The 18122-nt window shown below is 40.9% G+C and overlaps 2 protein-coding genes across 2 annotated transcripts; one reads left to right on the forward strand and one right to left on the reverse strand.

Moving 5' to 3' along the window:
* Positions 1-704: 704 nt before the first annotated feature.
* Positions 705-11917, reverse strand: mst1 (macrophage stimulating 1; the record flags this gene model as incomplete). Its single annotated transcript, XM_084542628.1, has 18 exons — positions 705-1002; positions 1799-1934; positions 2237-2347; positions 2425-2571; positions 3228-3305; positions 3391-3505; positions 3600-3632; positions 3759-3895; positions 4442-4544; positions 5232-5362; positions 5782-5950; positions 7747-7865; positions 8059-8179; positions 8815-8951; positions 9791-9905; positions 10001-10116; positions 11269-11413; positions 11875-11917. The coding sequence occupies 18 exons, from the start codon at positions 11915-11917 to the stop codon at positions 841-843; spliced, it is 2118 nt and encodes a 705-aa protein (XP_084398754.1). The 3' UTR covers positions 705-840.
* A 563-nt stretch (positions 11918-12480) lies between these two features.
* abhd14b (abhydrolase domain containing 14B) lies at positions 12481-18122 on the forward strand. Its single transcript, XM_084543719.1, has 4 exons — positions 12481-12565; positions 14079-14293; positions 14974-15215; positions 16599-18122. The coding sequence occupies exons 2-4, from the start codon at positions 14080-14082 to the stop codon at positions 16776-16778; spliced, it is 636 nt and encodes a 211-aa protein (XP_084399845.1). The 5' UTR covers positions 12481-12565; position 14079; the 3' UTR covers positions 16779-18122.

Here is an 18122-nt window from a genome sequence, read left to right on the forward strand (position 1 = left end):
GCATGTCTTTAGAGGAGGGGGCAGGCATCAAAAGACAGGCAGAGGAGGGATTTCTTTAGAGGCTGGGGGCAAAGAAGGTATTTCAGAGCTCCGTTCAATGCCAGGCGAGAGCAAGGGGAGGTGTACAGTTTAGTGGTGAAGGATGCATTTCCAGGGGATGTTAGGAATACACCTCCTCCCTTAATGGAAGTTAATTAGCTCCTGTTTGTCTTCTCTGAACCTGAGGAGCTGAGGTGCTACAATTCATTTGCTCGTTTTTATTTTTTGAATCTTTTAATTTGCCGGCGAATTAATGACAAAAATTGTCAACACTTTAAATGCTCAACGTTTCACAAATCTGTGAGCGGATATGTGCATTTATTAAGGTAGTGGACAACAGTGATGTGAAATATGTGTTCACAGGAGAAGATGTAATCACTGTAAATAAACCACTGTACATTAAAAGCAGTTAAAAAAATAGGAGGACTTAATGTAAATGGTTTCTGAAAAATCTTCTCTGCTGTTTTTTTTGTTTTTCTTTGGGTGGATATAAATGTTTTCTCAGGTGGATTTAAAGCATCCCATTTGTGACCTTGAATGCTTAGTTAAAAGGGTCTCACAAAATACACTGTATGTGCAAATAAAATGTATTTCAAGCAGATATAACAGAAAGAATTACTGAGTTCGTTCCTGCATTTTCTCCCTGAATGAACCCCTTACAGTGAAATTAAAAAATTCTACTTATAAATTCCGATGTGTAAAAATTAATAGTTTTTGATGTAAAAGAGGCGTCTGAGAGGGGAGGTGTTGCAGGTTTAGAAAATGGATTTGATCAGTTCCGAGTCAGCGGTGTCCGTCTCTCTACGCCATCTCCATGACCTTCTTGATCCAGTCCACGTACACTGACACGCGGATAAAGATGTTGGGCTGTCCCGGGTGTCCGCAGCGCCTCATGGGAATGATCACACCCTCGAGTACCCAGCAGTCCCTGTTCTGACACGCCAGAGGGCCGCCGTAGTCTCTCTGCAGACACACAGGAACAACACTCTGGAGTCATTATTTGTCTCTGTTATGACTGACTGTCACTGCTGAGGTTGGAAACATCTTGCAGTCACATCTTGTCCAGTTCACTTCCATTATCCAAATGGTGAATGTGTTTGATTTATAGGCACATATAAATAACCGTGTGCTCTTTGCTTGAAGTGATTTTCGCCTTGCAAAGATTTTCTTTAGCATCGGTGTGTGAAGCATTAACTCTGGACACACTATGGAATTATTGTTTGTCCTTGAAGGATTGGTTTGACATTTGGGGAAATTCTTTTTCGCACTTTCTTTCTGAGAGATTTGAGCATCTGTACATTCAGTACAAAGCAGCTGGTTAGCTGCGCTTAGCTTAGCACAAAGAGCAGCGTTAAAAGCTGGTATAAACTGCCTGAGTGGCTTTCTCTCCAAGTTCACGAGCACATTGGCTCCTCTAAAATCCCACGATGTCATTTATCCATTCAGGTTTTAATTTAAATTGAAAGAAAAATGCTTGAAAGACTTTTTCCAACACAAAGATTTTGTTCATCTTTAAAGGAGAAAGCCCTCAGAAGCTATTTTCCTGTTTCCAGTCTTTCTGCTAAGCTAAGCTAAACTAACCACTTGCAAGGTGTAGCTTCATATTCAGAGCTTGTCCTCTAATTCTCAGGAACGAAGTGAATTTCTAGCATGGAACTGTTCTTTTAACGCCGTTGCACATTGCAGAATCGTTGGTGTACGACATTTACCCCAATGCTTCTTCTAATAAACACACAAAAAAGATTTGCACGACACATACCTCACAAGCGCCTACTCCACCCTGGAAAGAGTTTGTGCACATCTCATTTTCACGAACTCTGCCTCTGAAGTATTTGTTGCACTCCTTGTTACTAAGAACTGGTATATGGGCCACGTTGAGGACGGTCTCATCCCCGGTCCCTTGAAACGCATCAAGAAGGAGGAACGAGTTAGCAGCTAATGTGTTTAGAGAGATGGAGTAATGAAAAGGAAGGTGGACAGATGTTGAATGATTCTGGAAATAGCAAGGCCATCTGTTGCTCAACGTCTGACAGATTCTCTCATTTAGATGCAACACAACTCCAAGGACAGAAACAAGATGCTGGCTCTAAGGAAGCCTATCTCTTATGAATTATTCAAGTAGACGCATACTCGTAGCTGCATAAAGCGCTCCACGTAGTGAATCCAGTGTCACGCTATCATTTCCAAATGATAATACTTGCCTCTCGTCTCACCCCATCCCGCGATTTCACACATCGTCCCCTCAGCTACAATGTAGCGCTCGGGAGGGAGACAGATCTGAGAGACGCGCTCGTTAAACTGGGCCGGGCTACAGAAAGAAAAAAAAGGGAATTAGATGGAAATTACTGGTACATGTGCATGTAGGTGACACTTGACAGTACGCACGATTCCAGTTGTAGCATGACCAGCTGAGACTCAGACGGCCCACAGACGATCTTGGTGAGAGGGATCGTTTGAACACCAGGCTCTCCTTCTTGTGGATCACGAAACAGTGTCCCCATCCTGGCGGAGTACCCGGGCAGGTCAACGTAGCTGAAGAAACATGCAGACAAATAAACAGAGCGATAAAAGCAGAAATTATGATGAAATATAAGGAATATTTTGTTGCTGATATGATTTTCCACAATGCAATTTTTAAATGATCAAAACTGAAGCAGCAGAGAAAACCTGACTTTTAGTTTGTAGCATGAGCTGAGCTGCATAAAACATTTCCCATTATGCTCCCAGCCAATCTGTGGCTCAGATCTGATATTAAAAGTTGCCGACTCCGGGCGAAGATTTAGGAAATTGTCTGTAAAGACACTGATTTACTTGAAATAGGGAAACTGTGACCGTGTCCAAAGGTAACAAGGTAACAAAGGTAACAACAATCCAAGTTTTATAAAACGTCTTTCGTTTAATCTGTAAAAAAACTCAAAAGTAAAAGTGATAATTTGACATTTTAGATGCATTTATGTGGACAATTTTATATATTTTATATTTAGTAAAAAAGATATTAGAGTGGAATAATTTTTTTCTTCTAACTTTCTGCAAGATTCTAACTTTCCCAAAATGCAAAAATTTTCCTTTTAAAAAATAAAAGTTTCAACTAATAAAGACATTGCATGACTGTTTTCACAGGCAGACTAGTTCATTGCTGGTAACGCTGGTAATGTAAAGCTGCACGACAGCCCCTTTAAATGAATTACCAGGAGGAGAAACACTGCTTGGTGCTGATCACCCATCTGGGGTTAACCAGAGATCCTCCACAGAAGTGGTTTCCTTTCCTGCACGCAAGGAGGTCAGAGGTTATACAAAGGTTAAGACGGTGCGTTCGGATCCTTCATGAACTCCATCAGCTGCCAGACTCACCTGTCTCTGAGGCTCACCGTCCACGGCGAATTCCCGGGAACCCCGTTCACGATACGTAACCTTGTCCTGGGGACGCGGTCCTCTCTCTTTCCGCACTCGCTGAACTCCACCTTCTCTGTGTTCACAAAAAGGTGACAAATGATTGTAAAACCCTAAGTGGAGGCTTCTGGTCAACTTTGAAAACATGCTCTGTTCATTCACAAACTAACCTACTGGTTCAGTCATGGACACTTTCTCTCCAGCTGTTTGAAAACAACAACAACAGATGATCTGTTAAAACTTCCTGTCAGAAAACAGGATGAACTATCAGCACGCGGTCCGTTAAAGTAAAGCATCTTAAAATAGACACGGAAGGCAGAGGTCTGTACCACACTGTTTGATGGCACAGTAGTCAAACTCAGTTTTGGGGTCTGTGGTGTAGCACCAGGGTCCATGCTGGTCCCCGTCTGGGTTACGACAGTAGTTCTCGGTCAGGTTGGCCTCAGGATGTGTCCTCGGGTTTATCCTGGAAGATCACACAGCTGTTTTAGAGCTACGAGACTCCCAGAGGTGTCATAAATAAACGCGGTGAACGATTTTTGTGCTTCAATTTTTCTTTTGAGAATTAAACTGATCTTTGACTCTAAAGTTACTCTAAGTGTTGTGTCCCACTTTCATTCTACGTTATAAACTACAGTATGAAGTTGATGCAAATCTTGATAGTGCTACTTTTGCATTAACTTTTATAATTGATGTAATACTCACACTGCGATAATAAAACACCGGTTATTTAGTTTTCTACGATGGAGAACAACAGTTTGCTTTATTTCATATTTCCTTTGTGAATTGCATTGTGGGAGGAAAGTTCCTTAACAGGGGTTTGTTAGTCTCTTAGTTTGTCTGTTGACTGTTTTGAATGTAACTTAATTAAATAACCTGATATTTAACCGGAGTTAGTATGTCGCACAGACCGAGGACACAGCCTTCAAATAACAATGAACACGCCCGGTGTCCTAGATAAATGTGTGCAAAGACTATTATTTGGATGGAAAATCTTCAGCGACCACCGTACCTGGTCCTGTGAGGAGTGTTAACGTTCCATTTCTGGCAGGTGATGCCCTTGCGAGTTTTGCGGACGAGGCCTCTGTAGTTTCTTCCGTTTTCTTGGTAGCAGTCTGAGAAACAAACATCATTGCTATGACGGTGAAAACGGCAAAAAAAAAAAAGGATAAAACACCACAGATGTTTCCTGTCCTCATGAAGTGTAATTGCCACTGTTGAGGTTGCTAAGTTCAAGTCTCCTAATTTTTTTGGGAATTTGGGTTTTATACAGGACTCCATGTGTTGCTAATTTCATTCCAAGCTAATAATAATTTACTTTATACCTTAAACTATGGTTATACACCTTTTGCTAAACCGCTGGCACCTTAACAACAAGTGACAATGGCAGAAAATACATGAAAATAACATCAAAAATAGCATTAGCATCAGAACTACTGGTCTGACGACACCAAGTAAGGCGGTCACAGCCAAAGCAAAATATAAAAGCTGCATTTTAGTGGAAAAAATAAATTACACTTTTCACTTGAGAGGAATAATAATGCGTTATTTCTTTTTTCCAGGTTTCACTGTGGCATTAATAAAGTATACAGATCTATAACATGAATGAGCAAACAGAATACAGTACATTTTTGAGTATTTGGTGCCTCATCCAAAGTTCACGGATGAGCTTGTAGCTCGCTTTGTGAAAGATTCATGACGTCGATATCGTGGCCCTGAACGTCCTCATGGGCTCATCCTCATTATCTACAGGTGATCCATTCAATTAATTCATATTTTGGCTGAATCTAGAAGGAGCGTACCCTCGGCTTCTATGTCGTCTGCACAGCGTTTGATCTGCAAGCACAGAGCAGTCCTCATCTCTGGCACGGATGTGAAGCACCACGGAGCCTCTGAGCCGTCCGGATTACGGCAGTAGTTCTCCTCCAAACCCCTTAAATGAAAAGCAACAGCAACAATGTCCACTAACTCATCCCCGGTGCATCAAGCGACCGCTCACTGACTGTGCGTTTAGATTAAAATATGTAGAAATGATACAGAAATATAACACACTTCTTGTTCTTCTGAAAATGAATGAATGAAAGGCTTGAAATCGATGTTGGCATGATGAATGATCACAAAGAAGGTTAATATTCATTTCACATCCACGTTGGCAGTCAGAGAGTGACCCGCTTTTTAATGTGGAGTTTACTGACCATCTATCATCTTCTGTCAACTGTCAGCAGAGAAATATGATTGCAAGAGATTTCCCTGCAGTGACACTCCGACATTAATATTCATGTGCGAAGCAAACAGAGCTCTTTCAAACCGACAAAGCTGCGCGAGCCGCTCCTTCACCTCCGCTACACTTACTTGCACTCGTATGTGTTTGGGTAGAAGGGGTGCTCGTGAGGAAACTGGGCGTCCCACCGCTGGCAGGGGATACCTGACGTGGTCTCGTTGACTTTGCCGCGGTAGTCCTCCCCGCGGCCGCGGAAACAGTTGGTGGTGAAGCTGGAGCGCTTCTCCACGCGGACCTCGGCTGGAGAGAAAGAAAAGCAAATTAAGAGTGCAAAATATAGGCGAGGTGGTTCTTATGAGCCCCCTGGGCAAAATAAGAGAGAGAATGAATTTATACATCTCTTATAATGAAAATTAAACTTCCATTATAATAATAATATACATTGCTATACAAATAAATATTGATTGATTGATTGATTGATTATGTTCAGTGTGGTGGTTTACAGAAAGTAAAGTTCCCCCTCCACTTAAAGTCTTGCTCGCGTGAATGATGATCTGCAGAATGATGCCTGTGCAGTTTGACGTTAGAAAGCTGTTTCCAAGCACGTGAAAGTTTCTTCGTGCACACCTGAAATCTCAGCTTAAAACATCGCAACTAGTTTTGAAAGCAGTGTGCCACCTTTGTGAGTGTGATGTGGACATTTTCACGTCCAGTGCATCACACACTGAGGTTTTCCAGTCAAGCAGGCAAACTCTGAAACAAATAAATATTTTTATATTCATGGCTTATTGAGTTTTTCCCTGAAGGAGAGGGACAACATGTTGTTTTATTATTTAACGATACGAATCAAGTTATAAAAACCGTATCACACAGACAGTGTTTCTCCAAGCGGACCATGTCTGTTTGTTTTACAACATGTCTCAAGGGTGCTTCTTAATTAAAATTAATTTCTTTATATTTTTATGTTAATATTTTATTTTAAATTAATTTATGGTGCATTAGATTGATTTACTATAGATTTACGTGTTGATATGCAGGTAATATTAAGTTAATTGTATTATTCATAGAGCTCTTTGCCACCAGATGGCACCATTTTACAGATTTATTTTTTATTTATTTATTTATTTTTTGGATTTTTTTTGGCCCAGTGATCTCCGGGGAAATGCCCATGTTGCCGGTATCATCTTGCGCAACTGGTGTTGAAACTTCAGAGAAAAGACTGATGCCCTGTTTGTATTTACTTATGTTCTGTCCTGGCATGATATGTTACTAAATGTGCCAGAGTTTGAATCGAGGAACAAAAATAAATCTATAAAGTATTGAATAAAATACCTCCTCTTATAACTTTGAGCGTTTATATATTACTATAATTGTTAAATACGTGTATTGATACCTTTGCTGCTCCAAATGAAAGGTATACTATAGAGAATACCAGCATAAAATAAAATAAAATAAAACAAAAACAAGCTGCATAAACAAACTGATCCAAAAAACAAAAAAATTCAATTAACCTTTAATGAACCTCAAACCCACTGAGACGACACGGGGATTAAATCATTGACAAGCATCAGCACACCGCAGCCACATTTAGTCTGAAATCAAACAGACCCATCAGGGGAAAGTCTGAAATGTCCAACATTTTGAAAAGCAATTTGCAGAAATCCCAAAAAGGTGATTTTTCTGGATTTAATTAGAGCGCCTTAATGAGACTCCCCAATTCCACTGTGTCGGCGAATACTACAGGAATCGGCTCAGTTTAGCTCACGCTCCCTCTGTCTTGCCAGGGGGAGCCAGTGACAAAAACAAAACAAGCAATCCAATAGATTTACGCAGGGAAACATATTACAGTAAGGGCTCATGAGCTGTCTGCCAATTAGTTTCTCAGTTAATTTATTAATCTTGTTGACAAGAAGCTTTGACGAAATAATTAAAAGCACTCGTTGCAACCCAAGACAGTGTCCTCAGATGTCTTGTTTTGTCCGTTCACCCAGATACATTAGGTTTTTGAGGGCGGCGGTAAATGTGGAGAATGTTTGGTAGTTTTGGTTAAGAATTAAAAGTGATAAATCCACTTGTTATTTCTTATACGGTCTTACTGCATTTGCTGATGTCACAGCTCTCCCTCTCCACCTCAGGGTCTGTGGTGTAGCACCAGGGCACAGGAGAGGCGTCCGGGTTACGGCAGTAGTTGTCATCTAAACTCTTATCAGGATATCTGGAAAAATACATAAAAAGCTATTTTTAACATCTAGAAATACAAAACAAAGGACCGTGAATATTCTCGGTCATGCAGGTAATGGTTTGTCTAAAACATCTAAGCCCAGTTGCCATTGTTTAAACTTTGTTTTAGGACATGCAAAGACAGCTTTCACGTAAGTTCACGTATGTTCGGTTAAATGAATGCATACTTTTCCGGTTGGTAGATGTGTTGGTGAGGATACTGCTGGTCCCATCTCTGACACTCTCTACCACTCACAGTGTGGTCAACCTGCCCTCTGTAGTCCTCTCCGTTACACGTGATACATACCTCTGTAGGAAGAAACACACACACCGTCTCAAAATGAGAGATATTCAGAGTGATATCCCACACACAGATAAACACTTTATTTTACAGCTCCTAGAATTTCCAAATAATTTCCTTGCGAGAAGTCGAGTCTAGGCAACTTGCTAATTATGGGGAGGGGGACTGGAGGCTGTGCTTTAATTGCTAATTACAACCTTCTTTTAACAAATTAACCATCTTATCGTCGGAGCACAGCAGGCGGCAGGTCGGAGGGGAAAAAAATAAAAGTGAAATTAGTACTTCTGTTTAGTTAAAAATTACAGGAAAACAAACAATTCTGCGTGGGGGGATTTAGTTTCCGACTAAATATTTACATATATTCTTAAAGGGAACAGTGTTCTTAGTCCTTCAAGGAATTTCATCTAGAAATCAACATAATCTGTGTTCAGGTATGAAGATAAAAACTTATTTTCCCGTCTTTCATTAAAAACTAATTAATGAGCAAGTACTTGCCATCTGTATTTCACTCTAACTAAGAACAAATTTAGCCAATGACTGAACACGTTCAGAACCCAGAGATAAATCATCTCCGCTGGAGTGAAACCTGAATTTCCTTTCTCGCAGCATGCTGACATATGGAAATGAATAAAAAGGGGTGCACCATCTTTGCACTGGGGAATGTTGCAGCTTTCGTAGCGCCGCTCGGGGTCGGTGGTGTAGCACCACGGGCCGATGCGATCCCCGTCTGGATTCCTACAGTAGTTCAACTCCAGACCATTGGTGGCCGTGGGAGTCCACCTGAAACGAACAGAGGGTTTACAACACATTGGTGCCGTACTCCAGTAAACTGCACACATCTGACTTACTATAACTTTTATTTATCTTGGCCATCTATTATCATGCGCCAAGGTTATTTGGATCCCTATCTCTGGCCACCTAATGGCTATTAACTCAACTATTGATCAGTATTAGGTCACTTACTAAGCATGTTAACTGTCTTTTTACTTTGCGATATGTTTGACTGTTTGTTAGAGGTTTTCTTGGGAACACAGGAGTCCACTGCATCTCAAAATGAAGTGCAATGTAAAGAGTTTTCAGTCTGGTTTTAAGTAAGTAAAAGTCAGATGAGTGGCATAGCCAGTTGAGAACATTACATCTGTTCTAGTCCACATCTTTATCCCGGTGTTACAAGAGGAAGAATTTGTTTTAGCTCATTGTTCAACCTCAAATTCATTCATTCATTCATTTTCTGTAAGCACTTGTCCTCTGGAGGGCTGCGAGGGGGCTGGAGCCTATCCCAGCTGTCATAGGACTAGAGGCAGGACACACCCTGGACAGGTCTCCAGTCTATCACAGGGCTAACACAGAGAGACAGACAACCATTCACAATCGCACCTGCGGCCAATTTAGAATCACCAATGAACCTAACGAGCATGTCTTTGGACGGTGGGAGGAAGCCGGAGTACCCGGAGAGAACCCACGCAGACAATGGATTCGAACCCAGAACCTTCTTGCTGTGAGGCATCAGTGCTAACCACCACTCCACTGTGCCGCCCTCAACCTCAAATTGAAGTTTATAATTTCATATCCAACATACTAAAGGACAGAAAGGACAAATGAAAAAAAAAGTGACTCACCTGTGATCGTGAGGAAACTTGGACCACCACTGCTGGCAGGTGAGCCCGCTTCTCGTGGTGAAGACTTTCCCTCTGTAGTCTTCTCCTTTACCCACGATGCATTTTCTCACATAGACTGCATTTAACAAACAAACAAAAAAAAAACAGCCGATCAAACATCGGCGATGCATGAAACTGATCGCCTACCTGATGTGAGCATGCGAGTCTCACCCTTCTTCTCGTAAAGGTCACAGTTTACGTTTCTCTTCACCTCTGCGTTGCTGCCGTCACCCACCCAGGGCAGATGTTTACAGGTGACAGCGGGACGGGTCTCGTAGTTGAAGGCTCTGGGTGTTGAGGAACATTTTCGTGTCAAAGTGTTTTATAATGCTTTGATAATGTTAACAAATCAGTCTTTTTAACATTTAATACCACAGTTAGTAGAACTTTTGGAGATCATATGGACACCAGACTTATACTTAACCTTGTCTTGTGTTATGAGAGAAATATCACTACTACTTCATGGTTAAAAAAAAGCTTTTCAGTTTGTCAGATATAATGCTATCATACGTAGTTAGGAGGAGTTCTGTGTGAAGTTTCACCTCCATTTCCACTGCACTGATAAAGAATCAATAAAAAAACAGACAACCCTGAAGGTTGTGTCACTTTAGAGTTTTCCGACTGCAAAAAATAAAACAAATGAAGACTTACATATGAGTGATCAACATGTTGTCCAGTGCAGCAGTGAGGGTCATTGATTGATAATTAATTGTAAAATAAAAAGCCAGAATTTGTCTGTCTATAAGTTTCACTCCCCAGTTCATTAGGTACACCAGTGAAAACACTCTAACATAATGGTCCGGCACTCAATCTTAGCTTCATGAGGATTATAGTGTTCAGCATTTGTTTAAAACGACTGATGGAGCTTTTGATTCAACTGCGTGTTCATTTTTGGAGGCTGTGGTTTATTGTACCGACACATGTTTCTATTATTTTGACAACCCCATTTTAATCAGGGGCAGAAACACTTAAGTGTTTAATTCAACGGAGTTTAACATCACCACAAACTACATCCTCCAAAATGATCAAACAGTTGAATGACCACCTTTCTTATGCTGTTCCGACATAATCTGAACATTATAACAGTCCTGAAGCCAACATTTAGTGCCTGTTATATTAGAATATATTTATGTTCACTAGTGTACCTAATGAACTGGCAAGAGGGTGTAAAAGCTTTTTATTTTACAGTTATCCATCAAGTTTTGCAGATCAAACACTTAGACCTGAAAAAAGTTCACTAAGTCTTTGTATTTGTGACCCTGATGATTCTCTGTAGCTTAAAAGATTACTGTCTTCAATATGTCCTCACAACCTGGACACCCACGCGGTCTTTTTTTAATTATTTTTACAGTCAATCCTATTCTAAATATGGATTTCTCAGAAAAGAGCGCCTCGAGATGTTTAGAGTCAGCCGTGTGAGTGCGTTTTAAGTCGGATACCGGCAGTCCAGCGACTGTGAGCAGCGGGTGGCACAGTCCTCCAGGTTCAGGCCCGGTAACATCAGCACCCGGGCCGAGTTCCAGGAGGTAGGAACGAGCTCTCTGCCCTCAGAGCGCTGGAAGTCATTCAGAGGACTGCGGTACCCTGTTCATGTACAACAGAACAACTGAAACAGATTTTTATATATGTATACACACTCTATACTGTATTTATCTTTGTAGTACAGGTTTAGACTGGCGTGCATGTGCTCAGTGGTACCAGCTTGGACATTTGGGCATGAGCTTGCACACATATAACCTTTGGACCACTGCTGCAGGTTTGTTACGGACCAGAAAAAAAACTTTAAACAGCAACACAATCACACACCAGGTTACTGAAACACACTAGTAATACCATCACTACTACCAGTACACATTAATGGAGGACTCAAATGCATTAAATAACCATCCTACTACTCACAAATTAAATATAAGTGGAATTTAATAAGAGTTTCTCTTTAAACAAACCTCTTAAATTGAAATAAATACACTTAAACAACAAATTAAACAGCTGAGAAAATATGAAATATTAAATAAATTACTTATAATTAAATAAAACTTCCTTACCGGTGGCCACAGTCAGGAGAAAACAGCACAGAAACAGTTTCATTGTTTGTAGATGTGGAGGATAGGATATTTCTTTACTTGATGTGAGATCTGTGCTCTGAGTCTTGCTCCTCTGGCTAATTTAGGTGGTAAGCATCAAACAACAAACTCCTGTCAGGAAGAAAAAAAAACACACTCCCAAATTAGGAAGTTAGAGGGAATCCACGCAGAAAACAGAGAAAGAATATAAATCCTGACTGAACACAACCACCCACGAGCGAACACTGAGTACTTGCTCAAACATTGGTCCTAATCCCCCAAAACACAGCCAATCAATACCCGTATTAATCATTAATGGAGAGTGGCACACGTACGGGTCGCACATACGTTTTTTTTTTTGTTTGTTTTTTTCATGTTATTCAAATAAATCTGCCCCGACAGCAGCTTGTATCACAATTCAACCAAATATCCCTGCAATAAAACAAAATAAAATAAAATAAAAATCTCGTCACGTTAAAATTAAATTAAAATTTCAAAATAAAAGCAGTTCTCCAAACTAACGCTAGACGTCAGTAGAAGAATTTCCAGAGGTTTTTTTTTTTTTCTTCTTTCTCTTGTTTTCCGGGATATAAAGTGAAACAGCAGCTGGTTCAAAGCTTAGCTGCCCTGTGTAATTATTTTTAGGAGTTTAATCATCACTGGATGCAGGAAGGTAAGAAGAGGAGGATTACTTTCTCGTGTTTGTAATGAAGAGAAAGAGGGGGGCGGGGGGGACTCGATATTACAAATAAAATGATCTAACGTGGACTTTGATCCGTGTTCAACCTGACAGCTGTACACGGGATCTTAATCTGTGAGCTGGTTTTACTTTAGTGGACAGGCAATTAAAGAATTAACAGTTTGACAAAACTCTGCCGCGCTACAATAAGTGTTAGAGAGACGTGACATGCGCAGTAATACGCGTTAGTTTAACATGCAAAAAGTAGATTTTATTGATTCCATGTTATGTTGTTTTAGTGAATGTTGTACTCCACCACCCTCTATTTAACATGTTTAAACGGGGTTATAACATACGGAAGAGTACGGAAGAGTATTGATATATACGGAAGAGTATTGATATATTTTCACGTTATAACATGAAAATATCATTATCATGAAATAACGTGATAATTTCATGAAATAACATGATAATTTCATGTAATAACGTGATACTTATGTTAAAACGTGAAAAATATCATGTTATAACAAGAAACTTTCATGTAATTACATAATATTGAGCCTTTTTTTTTCTACAGTGTGGCAGCAATACGCTTCCGTAATAACACACTATAATACACGTATAATGATTATCAGCAGTTATAACATTTCCTATGATGACCTATTTTAATTATTAGAGCTTACAGTTGTTTTATTTTTGTAAATTATTTTACACCAGCCTGCTCCCACAACATTATTATTTGTTTTAAACACTTATAAACCATATACTAAGAGTTTATAACTACTTACAAATGTAAAATATTAGGGACTTAAAGTTGCACAGTTGCATGTTACAGGTGAAGTTACGGCAAACAAAACTTCTAATGAGCATTAAAAACCAAAACATGCTGTTACTTTATTTAACAACTATAGCAGCTGGAACATGTCAGTGCATCAATAAGGATCCTATAATAGTCAGATAAAATAACACTGACCTTTAAGAACATTACATCAGAGGACTTTTTGTGATTATTACTGAACTGTATTGCTACTTTGTAGGTAAAGTTTCTTTAGTTTATATGTATAAAAAAAAGATAATAATAGTCTTACAAACTGTCCAAAACCCACAAAATGACTGAATCCACAACATAATTGTGAGGTTTTACTTTATGATTTTCATCAGTCTAAGGTTGTGTAACATGAATTTATTTTTTCTGTGTGTCCAGTCAGTTAGAGATGATGGTCGGTCGTTGCATGTATTTACATTTAATTTATGTGCACCTCCACCATTTATCCCCCGGCTATTTCCACGAGTACAAGACTCACTTTAGGTTACCTTAAATGTGCACACTCTGTACAAACAAGCTCTGCCTATGGGCATGGTGAAGTTAAAAAAACAACATTGTTTTTGGTTATTGACATAGAACAGACTAATCTGCATCTCACCTGATGAACTGTGGGTTTCATATGTTACAGTGTGAGCTTGAGTTGTGAAGTGAAACGACTGCCCTCTGTTTATTCCCACTCAGGATGGCAGCTGTAAAGATGACAGAGGGGAGTGTGCAGGTGGAAAGCTGCAAAGCTCCGCTGTTCTACAGGCAAAGTGAACCCGCCGCAGGAGATGCAAAGATGTCAGTTTTACTTCTGCACGGGATCCGTTTCTCATCAGAAAACTGGCTCAGCATCGGCACTCTGGAGACTCTGGCCAAAGCGGGCTGCCGCGCGGTCGCCATCGACCTGCCAGGTGCGAACAAACTCAGCCCTCTTCACCGCTTTACACAAGTCTGGACGACCAACGAGGCAAAGCAGGGAACAGGCCAGGACGCTCAGGGCTCCAAAGAGCCTCTTTGGTGATTTTCGACATTTCCAAGTGTTTCATTAAATTACCCCAAACTAGCTGAGACACTGACGTCACAGGAAGGATGCTTTACAACAAATTCTAAAACAAATTCTTCTTAAATTCGTCTTAATTCATACACTCTTTGCAACCCATCTGATCCAGTTCTCAGCCCTCTGTACTTTCACCTTCAGGCAAAATGTAGACAGTGTGCCTCACCCTTTTTTTAGCCTATGTTTGGTTATTTTTTGTCTTTAATGGTTTAATGGCTGATTTAACCGTTAGCCTCCCCCCATCCATCTTTGTATAGAGAGAATTACTTTGTGTTTTTCATGTACTGAGTAGAGTGGGTTGAAATGTGATTGTGTTATGACTTTCAGACAAAGTCGCTCCCATGGCAAACCCCTCTAGTTGCTTTTAGGACATTCAGTATCTTTGCATCATGTACGTCCTTTTAGTTTGGTCACCACCAGACTGACTATTAATCCAACCTGTAGTCAGATAATATAGCAGCAGGGTTTCAGGTCCTGCTTCAAAACCTGCAGCCCTCTTCCTCTTCTTCCTCCTCTCTGTTCGTCTCTCCACAGAACTCGGCCGCTCTAAGTCAGCCAAAGCCCCGGCAGCGGTGGGCGAACTGGCTCCTGCAGGTTTCCTCAAGGAGGTGTGCGAGCAGTTGAGTCTGAGCCCGGTGGTGGTGATCAGCCCGTCCCTCAGCGGGATGTATTCCCTCCCCTTCCTCCTCCAGCACCAGGCTCTGATAAAAGCCTACATCCCTGTAGCGCCCATCTGCACCGACAAATTCACAGCAGAGCAGTACCAGAGTGTAAAGGTACGGCCTCGGCTCAGTCAGTATTCCTTTGTAGACTCCTTTACTGAAAAAACTTTCTCTTTTGACAGTCTTCACTTCCTCTTTGAAGGGTAACTCGAGCAGCCGTGAATGTCATCCCACTTTCCGGCCCTGCTTCTTTAACAGAGGCAGTGGCTTATTACTTTCATCCGCCTTGATACTCAATAAAAGTGAAGAAGCTGGATTAGGTGTCTTGTGTTCTCCAAAAACAGAGCAATGATTGGAGGAAAGAAGAATTTCTCATTTTCTTCCTCATCCAGTCTTTTTCTCCACCACGTCAGTGGGAAATATTGTCGGTTTTATTTTGCTTGAACAATTTGAAAAACAGTATTCTTTTATTGTACTTAAGTAACATTTTAAATTCAGCTTTCCTGCCTAATAAGTGCTTTTACTTTTAAAGATGGTGATTCTGGTTCTTATTAGTCAGCCAGTGAGAACACATGTCTGAGGAACAATAACCCTGATGAGTGATGCCAACACTGCAAATTTAAATAACCGTCATGATAAACCCAGTTAAGCTGCTCTATATAAACCGTTACTATAGGTGCTGCATTCGACTGAGGGACTAAGGATGTGGTTATCTTAGACGAGAACTCGTGGCTATATCACTTGACTTTAAGTCCAGAAGTGTAAGGCCTATAAATGTTGCACACTTTGAAGTTAGGTGAAAAGCCAGCTGCCACAGCCGGGGAGGGGGGGGGGGGGGGGGGGGGGGGGGGGGGCGGTTTTCTTTTAAGACCTGGAATATTAGACCATCTTTTGTTGCAGGCAGTTGAGGTGTTGCACGTCTGCTCACACAAAAAGTGATAGAAAAAAAAAATAAGAATGTCAAGAATAAAGAAAGAACGCTTGATGGGGCCTCCTCCACATAGCTGGCCTCAGCCGCAGAGTCAGGTCGGTGTAAATGGTCCCCGCTTTTGAGATCTGAAAAGCTGGTAATGATAATTTTTTCTAAGTGTACTGGCACCTAAAAGTCAACGTATCTCAGCCTCCGATGCTTCAGTTTTGATCCAACTCTGGTCAGACCCCCAACTTCATAAAAAAACAGTAAGGGACATTTTAAGAAGGGATGTCTAATTTATAACGGGCTTTATGGGTATTGTGTTTTTTTGTCTATCATGCCAATCTCTTCTTATTTACTAATTTAATTACTGTAGTTTTATTCTAACAGATATTTAAACACACAAATCAGTCACATCTAATGAAAATAAAATACTAGTCTCTTATCTAGATTTACTTTTTAACTTGAGGTAAAATGTAGGTCATCAACATAATCCCTTTAGCTACGGGTTTGAATTTTAAAATCAGATGGAACGACTGTGGAACTTACTAATCACTCTCTCCCTCGTCCCTCTGTGTGTCTAGGTCCCGACGCTGATCGTCTACGGCGACCAGGACGCTCAGCTCGGAGAGGTGTCCCTCCGTAACCTGAGCAACCTGGCCAATCACAGCGTGGTGGTGATGAAGGGAGCGGGTCACCCCTGTTACCTGGACGACCCGGACACTTGGCACAAAGCTCTCACAGACTTCCTGAACACGCTGTGAAGCTCTTCGCTCGGTATTAGTGGTGGTAGTGACTCATAGGAGCCACACACTCACATTAATCATTCATGAGGAGTCAAGGCCTCGACATCCTCCTAAAGCACCTGATTTTAACAATCACTTCTTTTCTAATCAGCTTTAACATTTTGGGGAACGTTTGCATTGCTGATGCCTTTTTGCTGTGTGTGTATGTGAAGCTACAGCCAGTAGATGTAAGAAATACTGTAAAACAAATCCACAAACACATTAGAATTTGAATTCGAAACTGAAGTGCAGTGCCGTGTTCACACTACTAATGACAGCAGTTACAAGACGGCCAAGCGTGGCTGACCACATTGAAGCGTTCCTCAAGCACTCGTTGAAATTGTTATAAACTGCTGAAGGAAACATGAAGATGTTTGCAGCACGTGCTGGGAGTCAGTTTGTAGCTCACTGAAAATGACTTGTGGCCCCTTTTTTGTCGGTAATGTGAACACAGCACATGCTGGTTGACTGACAACTGGTGGTTTGCACTTTTTGTATACTAAGAGAAAACCTATAAGGTGTTAAATAGTGATCTACACTACGTGCTGCGTTTGTGTCATAATGCTGCTACAAGTCGGCGCCTCATTTGTAAATACTAGCCTGGTGTAGCCATTTGGAGTCATTTAGATTTCATTATGGGCCGCATTTCAACTAATACAGAGGAAAAAAAATATCTCTTTGTGTGATTGGATAGTCCTACAACCAATCGGAGTCATTATGTTTTTACCAAAATCGCCTCGTCGCTACGTCGCTGTTGCTCATCTTTCCATTACCACATGAAGCCCCAACTATTGGATTGGCAGAGCGTAATTAGCTCCCAACGGAGTGAATCCAGACCAACGTCCTGACCAAAAACAAATGTACAAAACTTCCAAAAAAGTCCACCATGCTTTGATTGGTCAACTCCACCTTCTTCAGCAGGGGCCAGCCATCTTTCCGCATCAGCTCTGCCTGTGTTTTCATAACCAGGAAGGCTAGCTATTAGCTTAGCAATGAGAACAGCCAAGAGGAAGCTAGCTATCTAGCTAGCTCAGAGGTCCTGGCAGAGGGTATAAGGACATGAAAGTTTGTTGGGTGCAGGATGAGTCAGCATTTTTGTTTTTTTAGGAAGCTCAAACTCTAAAGCGACTCTTTTGTAAATGTTGCGCCAGATATTTGCTGAAAGGGACTTAATCGCACGAACACGGGAGTTGTATTCGGCATCTCTTCTCAGCAAGAAATCAAACATTCGCCCGAAACTTTAACACCATTAAAACAAATATGTATTACGACTGGTCCGACCGGAAAAACCAAAACACCACACGATGAAATGAAGTGAAAAAT

This window comes from Chelon labrosus, assembly GCF_963514085.1.
Source record: "Chelon labrosus genome assembly, chromosome: 4".
Classification (NCBI taxonomy): Eukaryota; Metazoa; Chordata; class Actinopteri; order Mugiliformes; family Mugilidae; genus Chelon; species Chelon labrosus.